This window comes from Coffea eugenioides, chromosome 4, assembly GCF_003713205.1.
Source record: "Coffea eugenioides isolate CCC68of chromosome 4, Ceug_1.0, whole genome shotgun sequence".
Taxonomy (NCBI): Eukaryota; Viridiplantae; Streptophyta; class Magnoliopsida; order Gentianales; family Rubiaceae; genus Coffea; species Coffea eugenioides.
Window position 1 is genome coordinate 1,569,341 of NC_040038.1, and position 19,044 is coordinate 1,588,384.

Below are 19,044 nucleotides of genomic sequence, written 5' to 3' on the forward strand. Positions count from 1 at the left end.
CCCAGTTTCTGCCCCCTAAATGGGCGGTCAATAATGAACTTAGATAGTATAAAATGTGCTAGTTGGATCTAAAGACCAGGTGTGCTTAGAAAGGGTCCAATGGGAGGTAATTTTAATATATTGAGGACCAATTGCTTGAAAATTGAAGTCTTTTAACTAAGCTTGGAAATTTAACTTTAAGCCTTATTTCAGCAATTTGCTCCTTATTGGTTCTTTTGGCAAACTGGCTTCTTACTTTTTATACTGATTTTGACGTTGATGATAGGAACTTGTCTTTGACTAAGCAAAATACATATATATGTGTGTGTGTTGGAAATTAAATTGTAGGCTGTTGTCTTTTTTTTTTTTTTGGTTTTCATAGGATGGCAAAGGAATTTCTCTATAACAACTTGTACATTTTGAATAACTCAGCACTTTGGGTTTGCCATGTCGGACAAATATTGAACCGCATGTCACAAACCGCAATTCCGACATTCTATTGTGCCCTGCATAATCATCGAAAGGATCTTGGAGACCCACCAAAGTACGAAAGTCAGGATCTTTCAGAAAATGGATTCCTATTCGAAGAGTGCATGACTGCATAGATAAGCTCACACTAACCCGTCAATTTGGGATCCAATTCGAGAATTTTCTTGAGAGGTATCGTGAAAGAATTGGAATTCCTCTTTCCTACATAAAACACATTATGGTTACCTTGTTGCATAATTTCTTGCCATCAAGCAGGACTATAGTACAAGTAAATCATTTTCTGCAAGTTCAAAACCGAAATAACGCATTAGGACACAATGAATGCGCCATTACCATTAGCACTTTTTATAAACTTTGTCCTAGAAAGGGAATACTTTAAAAGTCGAACCAACGATCTCATAACTAATTCCTTCAATTATTGTCTAAAAAATAAAAAATCGGAATAATGTTGTTCTGACATGGATATGGTAGGACTCAACCTGATAGGGAAGAAAATTTTTTTTAAAAATGCTGGGCTGCCGGTGTTAGTCAGCCCGGCAGCCAAGCTGACAAAAATATTTTTTTTTTAAATATGATGGCCTTTGTGTGCATCTTTGATTCCTTGTTTGCCAGTAATTAGCCGTCTTTTAAATATGATGGCCTTCGTGGTCAGCTTGGAGGAAATTCACTTTCCCATTTCCGAAATTCCCGGGTTCTGCTGACGATGAAGAAGAAAAAGAACCATTGAAACCAAACCAAGTGAGTAGAAAACTGTGGCCTTGCAAGCCGAAACCATACCCGTGTCAGAATAATATAGTTTCGTTTTTTTATTTTTTGGACAATAATAGATGGAATTAGCCTTTCCCTCATCATGTAACAGGCAAAATCGAATCTACTTTATTCTGGTCTCCCAAGTGGAACAGGTGTCCGTTTTTCAGCACTAAGTATGGGTCTGGACCTGCAAACGCATTAAGATTTTAGGTTAAGGACTGGACATTAGACAGTAGGCTTAAGTGCTTTTTGAGGAAACCAGTAAGTGAGCCCAATATGTGCTGGACCTCAAGTGATTCTGTTCAAGTTAGACTGCAGTACATACCAATTGGACAGAACCAACCGAAGGCTCACAATTGAGTAGTTCCGATCTTTAAAGATTCAATAGTTCAGATTGTACTTTATTATTTCATCAAATTGTGCGGTACAATTTGGACTATTGAATCTTTAAAAATCGGATCAATCCAAATTGTGGCCCCAAGCAGAAGGATCAACTGAACCCATGTTTGCTTGCCCGGGTTAAATCGGAAAAAGATTCGGATCCAGCATTGGAATGAAATCGTAAAAGAGAGCAAATAAGGACTAAATCGACATTTTTCAGTTAAATTGACACGATTAATGCATTTTGAAGTCCGAGATCCTTGGAAGGATAACAAAAGGCATCCTCTCAAATTTGGATGGAATGCTACTATTGTTTGTTTGATCTAGCAAATACCATGGTACCAAAATGTATTTTGGGGCGCGTGTATTACGCTTAAATGCACTAAAATTCTTATGATGCACTCGACAATTTCTTCTGCTCAATAATACTCTTCGGGAAAAGTGACCCTAGAAAGAATACAAATCGACAAAAAGGTTGTCAGTGTAAATTCTAGGATAGGAGGAGAACTACGCAATAACTGAAACTGGCTCAGCCAAAATTGCCAGAAAGATACCCAATTCAGTTCAACACGTGCTCAGTTACACCTATGCGGGGCAGGGCAGCTGTCAGATCAACTCTCTGAAAAATAATGTAATTTTTTTTTTTGTACGTTTTGTAATTCTATATGCTAAAAGGAAAGTGCACGCGGCGTATCGCACGAGTGCTTGGTACCGGTGTTTAGATAGATAAATTGATAAGAAATAGTCATGAAATATGACAATTCATGTTTGAAATTATGCATGTGAAAAGAAAAAAAAAAAAGCAAAGTGTATCATATAACCTATCTCGCACCTTAAAGAATCAGTTAATAAAGAATCCGTGACATCACAAAATCCATAATCCTCCCACTTCCAGAAAATGTTTTCATTTTCAACAGAAACAAACTCCTATTAAAAACCAAGGTTTAAACTTGTCAATTCTCTATCTTATAAACTTAACAGTTATCAGATGCCATGTGACCTCCTTTTAGCTCAGGTAAACAATCCGTCCAAAGTTGAAGAAATAATTTAAAAATGGAGGAAATAAGCCTAGGCAAAATCTAGATAGTATTTGTACGGACAATAAAAAGTGAAAAAAAGATAATAAGAACGAAAACATATCTAAATTTAGACAGACCCTAAAAGGAGATTGCATGGATAGATAATGGATAGATTTTTCATGGCAAAATCTAGATGCCACGTGTCGTGTGGTTTGCATGTGTTTGTGTATTTTGTACATGGTGCAAAAAAGATTTCAAAATAAGTTCCCAATCCAAAAATATCAATAAGTCTCCATAAATCAAAGATTTTAATGTACCGTAATGAAGACATTTTAGTAAACATACTCAAACACATGCTGGCCTAAGTTGTACCCAAAAGCTTTACAAAAATCCCACATTTCTCAAAAGTTCATATCCATGTGGTTGAAATTTCATTCATTTTTTATCAAAACTCAGTCTTATATAGGATAAGAAAATTTATTGTACATTCTTACAGCAGAGGTGTGATATTCTGTTAATGTTCACGTGGATTCTATATGTAATAATTACGTCTTTATTGTTAAATTTTACTAAGCAATTCACATAAAATTATATTTTATTAAAAAAATATTATATTATTCCGAATCATTATCACCAGCAGTTTGCCAATTACACCGACGCCATGCTTGAGACCCCCGTGTCAGCCTCATTTTGTCATGACGCAGCCCTGTGGTGTCCAACACCACATTCCAAAATCAAGATCAACTACCTAACCAAGGCACCATCCTGTTCAAGAGTGGCAGGTGGGACAGTCCAAAATCCACTCTGCAACAAAAATTCAACCTTGATTGAGTTATAATAACCATTTTTTTCCATCCCATAATGCCCACTAGAATCATTCTGTATCTGTCGTTACTACAGTTGTCTACACACTCAGCATTATATACTAGTTTGGTATTCAATTTTACATATAAAATGCTAGGTGATGTGAAACATTTATAGCCAATTCAATGGCCAGGATATGAAGGCCCAACGGCAGATTGTACATGTCTGTCGTCCTAGCATAAATTCAAAGCTGTACTATTCTTGAGTCAGTGTCTCACTGTTACCGCTCTTCGAGCTGTGATTTAATGAGAAACGGGAAGAAATAAAGCCCAGCATCCAATTGAGACTTGTCCTTCTGATCTGATTTGTGATCTCGCCCAGCATCCAAAGGGTGGTGGCATATCATGTTATTTGCCTATATTACTCTATGCAAGAATAAGCAGCGTGTTTTGAAAAACTCAAAAAAGAGATATACCTTGGTAGTAGTTCTAACTTTGACCTTTGAGCTTTTTTTTTTTTTTTTTCTCTGAAGGAACTTTGACCTTTGAGTTTAAGCGCAACTTTTCAAGTTGGTAAAGCAATATTATATAGGAATATACGTTTTAGTGTTTGTAATCTCAATTGCAGCGATGATCATAAAGTGCAATTACTGGAAGAGGTGTTAGGCAAGTCCACCTGGATTAAATCCATAAACTGACCAGTTTCAATATTTCCTTTTTATTATATATTCTCTCCATTGGATGTCTTCTTTCAACCCCACCAGACTTTTCTTTACATTGTAGAGGCTGTACATGGCATCTGCAAGTCTTTTACTGTTTCTGCAGCATCTGCTTTTTTGTTTGATCAGTTTTAGTATTGTTTAAGTGACTTATGTAAACTGATAACATTTCATTACCACAATCAGTATTGAATCTCTGAGAGCTTAGTCTCAATCAACAGTAAACAGAAAAACAGCTAGTAATTCTGGGGGTTCTTTGTTGCTCCACCTAACTCTGTTCCAATGTTTCCACTGCCTCACCTTCTTCTCATTACTTCACCAGTACCATCCGTGGGTCTCCAAGTACAGTCAGTGTCTTGTACCTTAATCTGAGCTACACCACATGTAGCCTTTCAGTGTATTAGAAAAATGAATTATTGTTTCTTTAAATTCTGAAATTGTTGGCTGAGATAAAAGAAAGTTCTTGATGCTTGAACTTACTGGACTCTTTCTTGAGCTAAATGGGGATGCTTTTGGCTTTCATGTCGCTCAGTTATTTCATAATTCTCAGCCCATTGCCAGTTCAAGGATCTGCAGGTAATGATTTGCTTTTAGTGAGAGTGTTTTTCTAGATCAGTTTTTTCTGAAATTTCCCTTTTGATCCGTGTAATTCTTTTTAGCCCTTAATTTATTTCATCCTTTTGGCGATTACCAGTGCGCCAATCATGATTTTCAGGCTAAATATTAGCTGTCTACAATTATGCAGAAAGACTCGTGCTTGTCAATGTTGTTTGGAGTTGATATCTTTGATAAAGTTTTTCAGTCATTTCTCAGCTTAACTAACGTACAATCTCAATTCATTAGCTGGAATGGACCAATAAAACTCTCGTATTATCTCAAGAATAACAGAGAACAGTGCTACATTCTTTGAAATATAAACTTATTAGCAATGCATTCGTTTGGCATTCTGGTGGTCCGATGGTTTATAGAGAGTTGATCTTATTAGTTACTACCATCATTGTACAAGTTAATAGTTTAGTAAAAATGCTTGATTCGAAAACTCTACCATTACACTGTCGTTCTAGAAGTAGGCATAACAGCTCGATCAGCTGGCTTATTCTGGTCTTGTTGCACGAAAAGAGAAGGGAGGAGACTCCCGATTCATGAAGGAGGGCTTAAGTGATCCACATTTGTAAAGCTGCAGAAACCACTTGCATTCGCACTTGTCGATAGTATAATATAGCTTGTCATATTGCTTTTGCTAATGTAATGTTTCAGCACCACTTCCCCAGCCAACATTAACTTTTCCAACCATTGGCCAAAAGAGGCATGGAGGTCTTTCTGCAGCACCTCAATCTAAAGCCTTCAGCTATCCAGCACATGTTTATTACCCTCCAAGAACTGGTACTTGCTTAAATTCATTTTCAATGCTAACTCGAGAACTAGGAAAACCAATTTTTCATGACATCTGCAATACTTTAATTTTTCATTTGCAGTGCTCAATCAACACAAACACTTCAATGCAACTTCACACAGACACCATTTTAAGAAACCAACGAATGGTTATGTTTCTTCACCGACAGCCTCATTTCATAGAAACCACTGGAAGAGAAACAGGTTCAGCAAATTTCCTCGTGAACCATATGATCAGCTTTCTCCACTGGCATCTAGTCCGAAAGGTAGGTTAAAATGACCTTGACCTCTTCTCCTCTCTCGGTAAAGCTCGCAGCACAAGGGCCTTGCAGTCTTGCTAGGGTCAAACAAAATTTATGTTGTCTGATTTGAAAATATGCACCAAAGAACCTGTAATTATGCTAGTTTTTTTTTCTGTTCTGTTAGATACATGGCATGCAGTCTCCCCATCTCAGCCTCCTCTTCCGTCAGCAGAGGGCAAGGGTGCACCAGCACTTGTGCCATCACCAGCAATACCAGCGAGTCAACTTAGAAGTATGTGAATATTGATTTTGGTCCTTACACATTCATGTGGTTCTACATTGATGCATTATTAACAAATATTTTGCTAATTTGATCATGCATTTTCTCTACAAGTGCCAAGACCTAGACCTATAATCTCTCCCTCAAGTTCTTCAACAAGAAAGACCATAAAGGCTCCATCACCATCTCCAATTTTGACACTCCCTCCTCCACCTCCTAATCACGGTATGTATATGTCCTTCAGGTTTTTGCTAGTTCTTCTAACGGTCCTCTGAAAAACTATTCAATTTTGAAACTTTTTAGACTGTTCGTCACTGACATGCACTGAGCCATTGACGTATGCACCTGCTGGATCACCTTGTGGCTGTGTTTGGCCTGTTGAAGTTAGCCTCCGTCTCAGTGTTACGCTATATACATTTTTCCCCTTGGTTTCCGAGCTTGCTAAGGAAATTTCTGCCGGTCTTTCTTTGAATCGAAGCCAAGTGCGGATCATGGGAGCAAATGCAGTGAACCAGCAATTAGAGAAAACGATTGTCCTCATCAATTTGGTACCTGAAGATGAGCAATTTGATGCCACTACTGCATTTTCAATCTATAGAAAGTTCTGGCAGAGAGAGATTTTTGTGCAGACTTCGCTCTTTGGCAAGTACGAGGTGTTATACGTCCACTACCCAGGTGGTTAACATTATCAGTCATTTCTGCTTATAAGTGCTGCAAAATTTACTCATATGGTGGTATTATATGATATTCTTCAAGCCATTATTGTGCTTCCTGCCTCCATTAACAACTTCAAACCCTATACTTATGAAAACAGGTGATTTCATCTCAACAATTTTGTTGCTAGAAAGAGGGGACTCCAATACTTAGAGAAGCAAGCCAATAGTTCATGAAATCTCCCCAAAACCATAGTACTAGTTTTAGCAGTGTTTAGAACCAATGTACTATGACCTGTAACTTCAGCAATGGAAAGGTAAAGGCTGACAATAGTGGATGTCGTGCATAAGGATCTACTAAAGAGTGTCAATTACATGCATAATTCCATTGCTAGCTACAGGATTGCTATTATACTTTTATCATGCCTAGATTGAAACTTTTTCTGTTCCATTGTTGTTCCCTTTCTTTGTCGTTGTTGTATGCCTACTATCTATTTTTCTGAAATTTCTGGGCTGTCAAGGGCAAATTACATTTTTGGGTAAGTAATCAACCTGAAATTTTTTCTAATTCTTCTATTCTAGTTATTATTCCTTCTTATCATGCAGGTCTCACTCCATTTTTGCATTTGATCTAGGCCACTTAGATGTGTGCTTTGTGGAATCTGAGAAATCATGCTTTTGCAGGTCTACCTCCCTCTCCACCTTCATTGACCTCAGCAAGTGCTACTATCAATGACCAACCAAATCATGGGATAGATAATGATGGGATGGCAATCAAGCCTCTTGGAGTGGATGTGCCGAGGAGAAGAAAGAACAGGATTAGTAGAAATGTGGTCATTGTAATTGTTCTATCTTGTACCACAACTGTTGTTGTGTGCATGGGACTTATCTGGCTTTTGTTGTTAAAATGTGGCTACTGCACATATGAAACTGACAACGATCCAAATCTTCTAATAACAACTCACGTAAATCCAGCAGGTATCAACATCTTCTATTATCACCTCATTCAGCTTGCTTGTCCAGTTTATCTGGTAAAATAATAACTAGTATCTGAATTCTTCGTTTGGTACAAATGGTTGTGATGTATTGTTCTGTTCTTTTTTGTTGCTTCTACCTTAGTGTGTCCTTGTCTCATCAAATAAGTTGAATTATGTTCAGGCTTGATTTCTACTTGCATAACTTACCTGTAACTTACTCCCCGTACTCAGTCTTGGCTTGCCATGTTAAGTATACATGAAAGTTATGAAACCTTGCTGTGGGAGCTCCACATTTGCTGGCTCACCATTTCCTGTTCTAGATTTTTTCATGCATCACTCTTGAATTCCAGCAACTTGACCTCTATTAGATTCCACTGTTATCTATGGCTTTCTGTCTAGATTGTAGATTGACTAGAAGCAGAATAGGCAGTTCTCAGGTCTTGGCTTGTGTTGCATCTACATACTCTGTACAACATTTTGGCAGGTGTAGACGGGTCCTTGATGCTTGAAAGCAAGCCCACCTCAGATTCAATGTCATTCAGTTCTAGTGTCTTGCAATATACTGGAACTGCCAAGATATTCAGTATGACTGACATAGGGAGAGCCACCGAAAACTTTCACGCTTCAAGAGTAATTGGTGAAGGTGGTTTTGGAATTGTATACAGTGGCATTCTTGATGATGGAAGGAAGGTAGCAGTGAAGGTTTTAAAGAGGGATGATCGGCAAGGAAGCCGTGAGTTTTTGGCAGAAGTTGAAATGCTCAGCCGGCTGCACCATCGAAACTTGGTCAAATTGATAGGTATCTGCACGGAGGCCCATTCTCGATGCCTGGTCTATGAATTGGTCCCAAATGGAAGTGTGGAGTCGCATTTACATGGTTCGTGCCTCGTGGAGTCTTAATCAAGTCTGAGCATTCAATTCTTATTATTTTTGTTTTTGTTTTGGAAGGGAAGGATATCAGGAGGTAAAAATACGAGGTCTATTAAAGTGACTTTCATTTCGGTTCTTGATCATCGTATTCTTTCTGCTCTCAGGACTTGAAAACGAGGCAAGTCCTCTTGATTGGTGTGCTCGAATGAAGATTGCTCTTGGAGCAGCACGTGGTCTGGCCTATCTGCACGAGGACTCGAGTCCACGTGTAATACATAGAGACTTCAAATCAAGCAACATTCTCTTAGAACACGATTTTACAGCAAAAGTTTCGGACTTTGGCTTGGCTAGAACAGCATTGGATGAGAGAAGCAAACATATTTCAACTCATGTCATGGGAACTTTTGGGTATGCTTTATGTCAGACTTATTGCCTTGTACTTTTATGCTGCTTTTACTTCTCTATGGTGGGTTTAGAAAGCGTTTTTGTAGCCATAACAACAATTCACAAGAAAATAAGCAAAATAATCAGCTTGAAGTTGTGGCGTGCTTTGGCAGAGATCTGGTTCAAAATTGGCCAAGAACAGAAATTATGATACTTACACTGAAAATAGGACTTGCGGCATGTAATGTTGAACCTATTGCTTGTGCTTCGTTAAGCTTAACCTAAAGACGAATCACATGGCCTAATATTGAAACTGATACTGTTTTCGAATTCAATTTGGTCTAGCTATTTTCTCCTGCTGTAAATGATTACTTAATGCTTTTCCTCTATAATTCTTTTTATGTTTTTTTTTCTGTAATCATGATCCATTAATGGATGAACTTCCTCTGTTGCAGTTATCTTGCTCCTGAGTATGCAATGACTGGTCATCTCCTAGTGAAGAGTGACGTCTACAGCTATGGTGTAGTGCTCCTTGAGCTCTTAACTGGGCGAAAGCCTGTGGATTTATCACAACCCCCAGGCCAAGAAAATCTTGTTGCTTGGGCTCGTCCGCTTCTCACAACCAACGAAGGTTTGGAAACAATTATAGACCCTACTCTAAAGCCAAACGCTTCATATGATAGTGTTGCCAAATTTGCTGCAATTGCATCCATGTGTGTGCAACCTGAAGTATCTCATCGTCCATTTATGGGAGAAGTTGTTCAAGCATTGAAGCTTGTCTGTGATGAGTTTGATGAAACAAGAGGATTAATGTCAAGAAGTTGCAGCCAGGATGACTTTTCTATTGACATAGATAGTAAGCATAGCAGAATTTCAGGTGATATAGGCGAAGCTTCTATTGCCGAGTATGCAGTGGAAGGCGTGGACTCGACTTTTGAAGACAAGATAGCGTTGTCAACTAATCTTGTACCTGCTGGCTTTGAAAGACAAGAATCTGGATCTTTTAGGAGACAATTTAATTCTGCTCCCCTAAAAATGGTAAGAAAAAGGCGTTTCTGGGAACGCTTGAGGGGGCTGTCCAGTGGCAGCATGAGTGAGCATGGATTTTAATCAGTATTACCTATGATGAGTCAAAGGCCCCATTTAGGCAATAATTTTTTTCCAGATTCAGTTTATTGTTGCCCAAAGGTTTAAAGATGCAATCTGCAAGAAAGAGACATACAGTAAAATATGGAGCTGTAAGATCAGGCTGTTATTTAGTAATGGAAGGCTGTGCATATTGTGGCCGCCATTTGTGCAATTACCAAATAAAAATTGAAATGTAGCCGCACCATATGGCACTCAGTGGAAGCTTCGTCTGAAAAAATTCCGGAGCAAAAGATGCAACTTTGTCTGGTTCAGTTTGTAAGTAATCTTCGGCTAAGCAGGACAAGACATCTCATAAGTTTCCCCATAGTCATTTTGCAAAGAGATCATGCACTTGTCTTTGTAACCTTAGTTACTGTTATTGAGCAAGAAAGTGCATGGCTTTAGAGCTATTTCACAATCCTTTTTTGAGGGCATCCAAATCTCTGAAGTTTGAATAGAGCTGTCATCCAAGAGTACCAAGATGTGTAATCATATCCCCTGTATATAGACCTCATTGGCTATTTGAACCTGCATAAATATTCTATTTCTGATGGACCTGATATTCTGTAACTGAGACGTCTGAACTATACCCATTATTATCCTTTTAACTATGGTTATTCTCATCACTATTATTACTCGTATAATATTTGCATTACCTATTACAGCAATAAAAGGCACCCAGTCTGTGATAGGAAATTTGTGGCAGCCAGACGGACTCATGATCTCCTCTTATTCCAACAAGATTTCTGATTACGAAACTACGTACTTTCAGTTTTACTTTGCGTTTCACCTCTATATATATGTAAGCAACATTTTACTCTTTGATCTTTAGGGGAAACAAAAATTTTCACATAATAAAATGGTTTTCTGCTTTTTCCCCTGAGCACAAGAAGGAACATTCACAAGTCGAATTCACAAAACCATGAAGCTTTTAACTTGAAATACTTTATATTGTACACTGCCAACAAGCAAGAAATGAAACAACAGTCGGCAACAAGCTTAAGTAACCAACTGAAGGTTGACGGACAGGATGACACAAACTTCTTCTGAATACATACAATGGATTGAATTGAATGGAAGCAACCATTGCCGTTCTATCTATATAACACCAACCAGCAAATACAAGTCACAAAAATTACGTTGTGGACAAACAATGTTCATTGATCTCTTCAATGGATTACAGTGCAGAAGTCTAAATGCCTGCCGCTCTTCCTAATCTTTTTCTTAATATCTTCACTCCCATGTATCTGCACGAAACAAAAAATGAAATCCTTGTTGTAAGTGCTTCCAGTAGCTCTTTAAAACGTCATATTCACACAAAAAGATAGATACAGTTATGATGCGGTGTGTATTTTGCCCGTAGAAAAATCACAGAGTATACTCGCATATCTATATATTTTGATTACCTTCCCATCATCATCACTGTGGCTTGAGGATTAGTGCCTGGAGAATCTCTGAATATTGAACCATCCACGACACGGAGCCTTTGGACACCGAGGACCTTATAATCAGGACCTACCACCTTGCCGACGTGACATCCACCATGGTAGTGCCAAATTGTGACTACAGTGTCTTTACAGAACTGCTCCAAGAACTTGGTGTCATTTGTTTGCTTTGGTATGAGGTTAACATTGGCCTGCACGCTCATATTGAGCACCTTCTCAATCGTTTCTTTCTTGCACTGTGAGATATTGGTGAAACGGTTTGAGTTTACAATCTTCTCCATAATGCGTATACCATTGACACATTTCTGTAAATCACGAGGATGGCTGAAGTAGTTGAAGGTGATGGAGGGGTTGTCGTCAACATTGGTGTTGATCAGGGTAATTTTGCCTGTTGACAAAGGCCTGGCAATCTTTTCTAAAATGAAACCTCCCTTGAAGACTTCATGTGGAAGGTCTCTTTTTCTTTTTCTGTATGCTTGAATTGCCTCTTGTGTTCTTAGTTTGGGTGGAATTGTAGAAAGCTGCCCAAGCTGAGTAATGACAATATCAGAGCACATTAACTTCAATATGAAAGAGAAATAACAGGCCACTGGCCCAGTGGTCCAGTGGCAGCATCACAATAACCATCCATTATGTATCAAGAGAAACCAATACCAAATGGAAATTGATTTTACTACTCACCTCAGCTGAAAGGATTCCATGATGGCACTGAATGCTGTCCGTGGACTGTCCAAATCCACTGCTGGCTTCAATGTACACTCCCATCTTGGTAATTCCAACAGTCTGTATAAGCGACTGTTGAACAGGGCCATTGGTGGGAATGAAGATTGTGTTGAGGGGGTTATCAGCCATCCCTTTCCCTACAAATGGATTGTTAAGCACCGTAGGTATGTTAAATTTCTTAAGGTCTGCTTTTGGTCCGATCCCACTAAGAAGCAGGAGTTGAGGGCTCCCAATCGCTCCACTGGACAATATAATTTCACTCCTCGTATCCCTTGATAGGAATGCTCGATGTTGGATACCCTTTTCATCTTTGAAGATGACTCCGGTGGCCCTAGGCCTTTTCCCTGTACCAAACACACTTAATCACGATTTTTTACAAGAAAGCCACTATAACTAGCTAGTGGTGACAATTGCACATCTTCAGATTATGGGTAAGCGGTGATCTTTTGGTAATTACATACCCCTTGTGTCAAAGACAATTTTCTGAACAGTTGCATGTATCAATACACTGAGCTTTTCAGGGTTGGCAGAGGCAAGTAGCTCGGCAGCTGTGTGACGGCGGCCGAATCTGTCGAAGATGGTACCACCAACCTTGGTTCCATATAAATGATCATAGGTGAAGCCATTAAACGGGGATATACCAACTTCTAGGAGACTGTCCCTTAATGCCTGCTGCCAAGGTGCAAGGTCTGGCTTGTGAACAACTTGTTTTTCAACCCAGGGGTAGGACTCATTCACCAGTTTTTCATCCCAACCTACTTCCCTGATGTAACTGCAAATTTGAAGAGTTTTTTTTAATTTTAACATGTTCACGAGTCACCTCCATCAAATATACGTGGAAGTATAACACTCAGCAAAGGATTATTTCAGCGCACCAAGGATTCCTTGATGAAAATCACAAGTCGTCTATGAGGGTTCTTACTGATTACTCGCTAATTCAATGGACGTATGCTCTAATAGTAACTTTTTCAATTCATGTGTCAATTTGCTATGCTAACTAACTGATGCATTTATATGCAGTTAAACGAGGTGAGAATGGTTAGAAATGCACAGTCTGATAGTTTTAATGCGGTCACCTACTGGAAAGGGAGGTGCAATGTGGGGCTGAGAGCGAAAGGACTCGTGCTAATATTAGCAATAGTAATAGGTTGGAGATCCATGCACAGGGACGGACAACTATAGCACTAGTATCTAATTAGTAACGATTATAACGTTGTCTGGGGTGGTAGTTGGGACTGGGGGACCTCTTTTGCTATGGGAACCCATAAATGCTTCGTTGGTCTTTGAATTTATGTTGCACCTAATCACTTTTGATTCTAGACAAAGACAAAGAAGCAGATTAATTCAGCCCAAAAAGAAACAAAAAAAGGGGTTTCCACAAGCGACGGGTTGGGGCATTGAACACTCGGGGATATGAGGGCCTCCCTGGCATTCAATACCAAGCACCAAATATAAATAAAGATGTCAGAAACTCATAAATGTTCTGATCAGGGTCGGATGACAATTCATGAAGTTGCTGTGTTACCATTTAATAATTTCTTCTTGGAACGTTTCGTTGGGAATTTGGTCATTCGGATTTGGGAGCCAATTAATGTAGTGTCATGATTCGGGGAGTGATATAATTTTCATTTCCATAGTCCCATATATGGTATATGCATATATATATAGACCAACCACACAGGCTTGTGCGATGCTACTACAGTACTATTTTATGTTATGAATGATGGACCATAACACTTCTTGTGTGGTGTGGGTTGCGAGTTTATGACTTCTGAATGCACGAATTTTGACAAAGACGTCCATTCGAAAAGCAAGACAGAGACTTGAGGTGCTTGCATGCATTAATGCAACACATTATACTAGATAATGAAGTTGACTTACCAGAAAACAACTAAGCTCACATTTAGGGAAAGAAAAGGGCAACAAAATATGTATATATATTAGGGAAAACTTTGATATACCAGCTAAATTGAGTTCTGGGAATAACAATTGGCAGAACTGATGTTCAACAACTTGATTATACAGCATATTTATGATACATGCAAAATAATATTTGAAATAATTTTGATATGCAAACAAATTCATTTTCTTATTTCATGTAAAAAATAAAAAGCACTTGGAAAATTTTTTTTTTCCAGCCCGGAAATAGTCCCATTGTTGCAGTTGCAGCGGGGTAGGTGGATTTGGGTGTGGAGTTCAATTCAATCTTGTGAAAAGAGTGTAAATTATGGCAACAACCTCAACACGAGGGACCTTAGGTTCTAAACTACAGCCTGGTGCCCGTACCGCTCCAACGCCGACTAGTCTCTTCAACTAGTTTGGGGCAGGTAAGGTTGGCTTTAGACGCAGTTAATACTATGTACTTTTTTATTATAATTTGATGTATACTAACATAACTTTGTTATATTTCACGAAGTACAGTCAAAGTTATAGAAGTGTATATCAACTCATAAAATACAATAAAATTATATGAGAGTGTACGCTAAATTGTAAAAAATATATATTATATTTTTTCATAATTTGATATACACTCATATAATTATATTATATTTCATAAAATACAACAAAAGTTAGTTACAGAAGCGTACGCCAACTCATAAAAAACAATAAAATTATATGAGAGTGTACGCTAAATTGTAAAAGAGCATAACAATAGCATCAATTGCGCCTAAAACCAACTGCACTTGCCCCAATTTCTTATTATATATCGCTTCGTACATTACACCTATGTTTTTTAACTCGAATAGGACTAGCCGGTCCGATCAGTCGAACCGAAAACCAACCAAATGTCCGGTCCGAATTATTATAAAAAACCGAATAGATAGAAACTCGGTCAAATCAGGTAAAAAGTCGGGTTTAACCAGGTTTGACTAGATTTGACAGGAAGAACCGGTTTGGTGTCAAAGTTTTTTTTTTTTTAAAGGTCAAAGCATTTTTAATATTATGTTTTGACGATTAGGTTGTTAAAAATTATTACTATACCTCAAATATTTCATACTTTATAAATGGTATCCTAAAGTTTGGTGTTATTTTTCAATCAAGTCCATAATTTTAGTTCTAAACTTGTTAATGTTCATTGAATAATATGAATTGCTACTTGATCATTCTAATTTTTTTTAAATATTTTTTTTGTTAAATATATTTGAAACATCAAATATATATGAATATACATTTATTAATATAAACATGCTCTTAGATATTTTACATACAATATTTTAATTTTTAAATAATTTTATTTATGATGTCATCCGATTCAATTCCAATCGAATCCATTCATCCCTAACCCTGAACTCGACCGAGTCAATATCCGGTGCGAATCTTAAAACATAGCGTTACACAAAAACATATTGATGGTTGTGTTTGGTCAAAAATTGCACTTAGCCTGCAGACAGACTCCAACCTCAAACCTTATCAAGGCGATGATGCGGTAGTTTGTCGTTACTCACTCAATGCTCCCTAGTCCCTCCCAAGGTAAGGATTTCCAGATAAAGTTAGCCGCTCCAGCACTATCTTTTTCTATTAAATTTCATTTACTTTGTAAGCGAAAAAAATTAGAGTGGATAAATGATATTGGGACAGCACAAAATTTAACTAAATTGGTGCTGTGACACACTGTTACTAGCCATCAAAATGCTTAATTACTACAGTAATAATTTATCGAGTTGCACTTTTCACTCGATATAGGGAGAGCCATAGATACTCAATACCAAGTTCTCTACGTGGTGGGCCACATTAAATTTTATTTCTGAAAAACTACCCTTTAAAGTACTGCTAAGTTTTCTTCTTGCGGGATGCATAAGCCCCGCCAACACTAAAGAATCCTAATTTAGGCTGCCGTTTAGCATTGTTTTGTTAGATAATTATGCATCCTACATTAACAATTCTACTTGTGCATTAACATACAGTCTACTTGTTAGCAACCTTAACAACTAGCATTAGTTATTGTTGGCTTTCTTTTTTCTTTTCTTTTTTTTTTTAATTTTTGCAGAAAAGATGAGGAAAAGAAGAGAGTTGGATCTGCATTTTGGGGCAGCAAATATGTGCAGAAAAAGGGAGTGAAAACGAGGCAGTAGTAGGGGAGTTGTACGTACCTTGAGCTGGCCCTGGTGTAGAAGCCAGCATTGATGCAAGTGCCCCCACCAAGAACTCTAGCCCTGGAATTCAATACCCCATCGGTGGAAACGAAGAATTGGGAAGCGGAGGATGATGAAGTGTCGGCTAAGGAGATGTGGAAGTTCTGCATGAAGGACACATTGACGTTCCCAAAGGGAGCTCCCCCTCTTTCCAGCAGCAGCACGCTATAATTCTGAGATAGCGTGGCCGCCAAGGGACACCCTGCCGTCCCACCTCCCACTATTATGTAGTCGTATCCTTCGCCATCCCCGCCTTCCGGCCCCGGTGTCACCGATTCTGACGAAGAAAACGAACTCGCACGTTTGATGAACGGGTATCGACTCTCCCATGTTCTCTGATCCTTCCCTGCACCAACAACAGCAACATTATAACTCTGTGCCCCTAACTACAAAGAGTAAACGGTTGCTACAAAATTTGAGTGTGACTGGTGTGAACTACTAGCCAGCACATTAGTTATATTATGTACTAATTAACTACATGACATGGATGTGGATATGAATCATTTGATGGAATATTCTACTATATGTTGTCAAGAATGTACACATGAACTATATATATGGGATAGGAAGAAAACTAATTGATGCTTCGCGAAGTGCGCATGAACTTGAGTTATCTGAACCATAATGTTTCTCGAGAAGAAGAAGAAGTGAAGTAGAAAAAGGTGAAAGACAGAAGGAAAGAAAGAAAGGGAGAAGAGAGAACCTTGGCAGGAGGAAGTGAGAGTGTTGAGGCATAGAAGTAAAGAGAGAAGGAGCTTCAAAGCTGATGCACCAACCAGCAAAGCCATTGACAGATAAACGGACAGAGAGGCTCAGAGACCAGCAGCTCCCTCAGAACCAATAAACTATACTAGTCGTAAAAATTTTGAAAGAGAGAAGAATGGAATTTCCTTTCCCTCAATTTGCACTCTCCCTCTGATGTGGCTGCTCTTGGTTGGCCTTGTTCTGCGTGTATTCCGCACCTACATAGCGCATATTTATACCCGCAACCATGATTTCATTGCTCGCACACTACAGCGTGTGACTGTGTGTAACTGTACTCCTCGTCATGCATTGCAAAAATCCCGTAAACAAGGCAGAAATGATAATAATAATAATAATAATAACAACAATGCCGAATGCGATAATTAGCATTTAACAACATAGGATATGGCAAAACAATTGTTGTTGAAATAATGCTGATGCTGATCGGGGCCGCTGATTCATCAAAATCAAAAAAATTTCCCCCCCTAACTTTCTTGTTTCTAGTAGTATTAAATGTCACGAAATCTCTAACTGGGAGCACACAATGAATGGGGTGAATTAAATGGGTGCAGTTGAGGCTAATGAATGCATGGCCGTTCGATTACTTTTATGATCATCATCCCTCATCTCAGTTCAGTATTATGTACGTGGACAGCTCACGAATCACAATAGCAGCAGCACCACCTAGTTACCACCTTCCGTTACCATTACAGTTGGTTATTTAAGCTGAGCTTTTACTAACTTTCTGAGGCTGGAGTTTATGGAGGATGGTACCGTAGTCGTCAAGGACTTTCTCATGACCATTTTCATGAGTTGCAATTTACTCTTCAATTACCACCGCAGAAAACAAGAAACAAAAAAAGATAAAATGGCACCACCAATCATCCTGGAAAGTTGGAAATACTAGCTTCAGTCTCAAGTTCTTGCTGCAGTATTTGATGAACCTCATCAATTTATCCAGAAAAAGTTAAGAAACTGATGGGAAAACTGAAGAGGGGTTAACAAAAATAAATGCTTTAAGTGGTCCAATACTTGTGTATGGCCGTAAATTACAAAGGAAGGGAAAAACAAAAAAAACAAAAGGACTATCATCAAATTTATTGGCGCGTGTTTTTAAGTAATTCTTTTTTTCTTCTTCTTTAAAAGAAAGTATATAGTCAGATTGAATTTATGGATCGACTGTAGATCATTTAGTCACAACCACTCCATACTATTCATAGAGAATTTTCTTCAAGATTTAATACGATATATCCTGTGTGCCAGATAAATAACATGATGATTAATTACATATTTCAATGTATATCACGTATCTGTTTTAATTAAAAACTCATGGATTTTAACAATAATCTTGTTTTGTGTGGATTACTTTATCTTGTCACTAAGATTGGTTATAGTACGTGTGTTTCTTTTGTCTTCCCGATTTAATTTTTTTTTTTTTAACCAATCACCTTTTTGGGGAAAGTTTGGTACACAATTCTCCACATTTTAAGATAGAAGACTAGAAGTTCAAAGTTTGATGCAATTCAGTATAGGATGCATGGCATGTGCCTAAAATGAAATCCAACAAGTATATGTAGGGAAAGGCATCATATTTAAAAGTAATTTTTTGAGAATTTTTAACTTTTCAAATTTAGAGTTCCGAACATCTAAACTTAAAGGTCTGTTTAGATCACCATTGGGTTTTCTAAAAAAATTTTTAAATTTTTTGTGAACAAATTTTCTATTTTCTTTTTTTTTTACTTCAAACATATCAAACATATCAAATAGATATAAATGTATTTTTTTTAATATAAAACTCCAGAAAATTACGCATTTCCATCTCTACTTTCAGCCACTGTCACGACTTCTAAAAAGCTAATGCAGGATTTCTGTCCAAACCGTTGGAAGTTGGGCCTATGTGTCTGTAATCTAATATCTATTCTCATATATATGT

General features: G+C 38.0%; 2 protein-coding genes across 2 annotated transcripts; one reads left to right on the forward strand and one right to left on the reverse strand.

The window, feature by feature from the left end:
* Positions 1 to 4,089: 4,089 nt before the first annotated feature.
* On the forward strand, positions 4,090 to 10,692 carry LOC113768053 (receptor-like serine/threonine-protein kinase ALE2). Its single transcript, XM_027312281.1, has 10 exons — positions 4,090 to 4,716; positions 5,398 to 5,523; positions 5,616 to 5,798; positions 5,959 to 6,066; positions 6,169 to 6,279; positions 6,358 to 6,729; positions 7,392 to 7,685; positions 8,169 to 8,561; positions 8,719 to 8,962; positions 9,394 to 10,692. Exons 1-10 carry the CDS (start codon positions 4,641 to 4,643, stop codon positions 10,046 to 10,048), a joined length of 2,562 nt encoding a protein of 853 aa, XP_027168082.1. The 5' UTR covers positions 4,090 to 4,640; the 3' UTR covers positions 10,049 to 10,692.
* Positions 10,693 to 10,977: 285 nt separating this feature from the next.
* Positions 10,978 to 17,322, reverse strand: LOC113768811 (protein HOTHEAD). Its single transcript, XM_027313307.1, has 6 exons — positions 17,071 to 17,322; positions 16,326 to 16,713; positions 12,696 to 13,006; positions 12,193 to 12,578; positions 11,473 to 12,041; positions 10,978 to 11,313 (listed from the first exon to the last, which is right to left on the reverse strand). Exons 1-6 carry the CDS (start codon positions 17,153 to 17,155, stop codon positions 11,259 to 11,261), a joined length of 1,794 nt encoding a protein of 597 aa, XP_027169108.1. The 5' UTR covers positions 17,156 to 17,322; the 3' UTR covers positions 10,978 to 11,258.
* Positions 17,323 to 19,044: the final 1,722 nt, after the last annotated feature.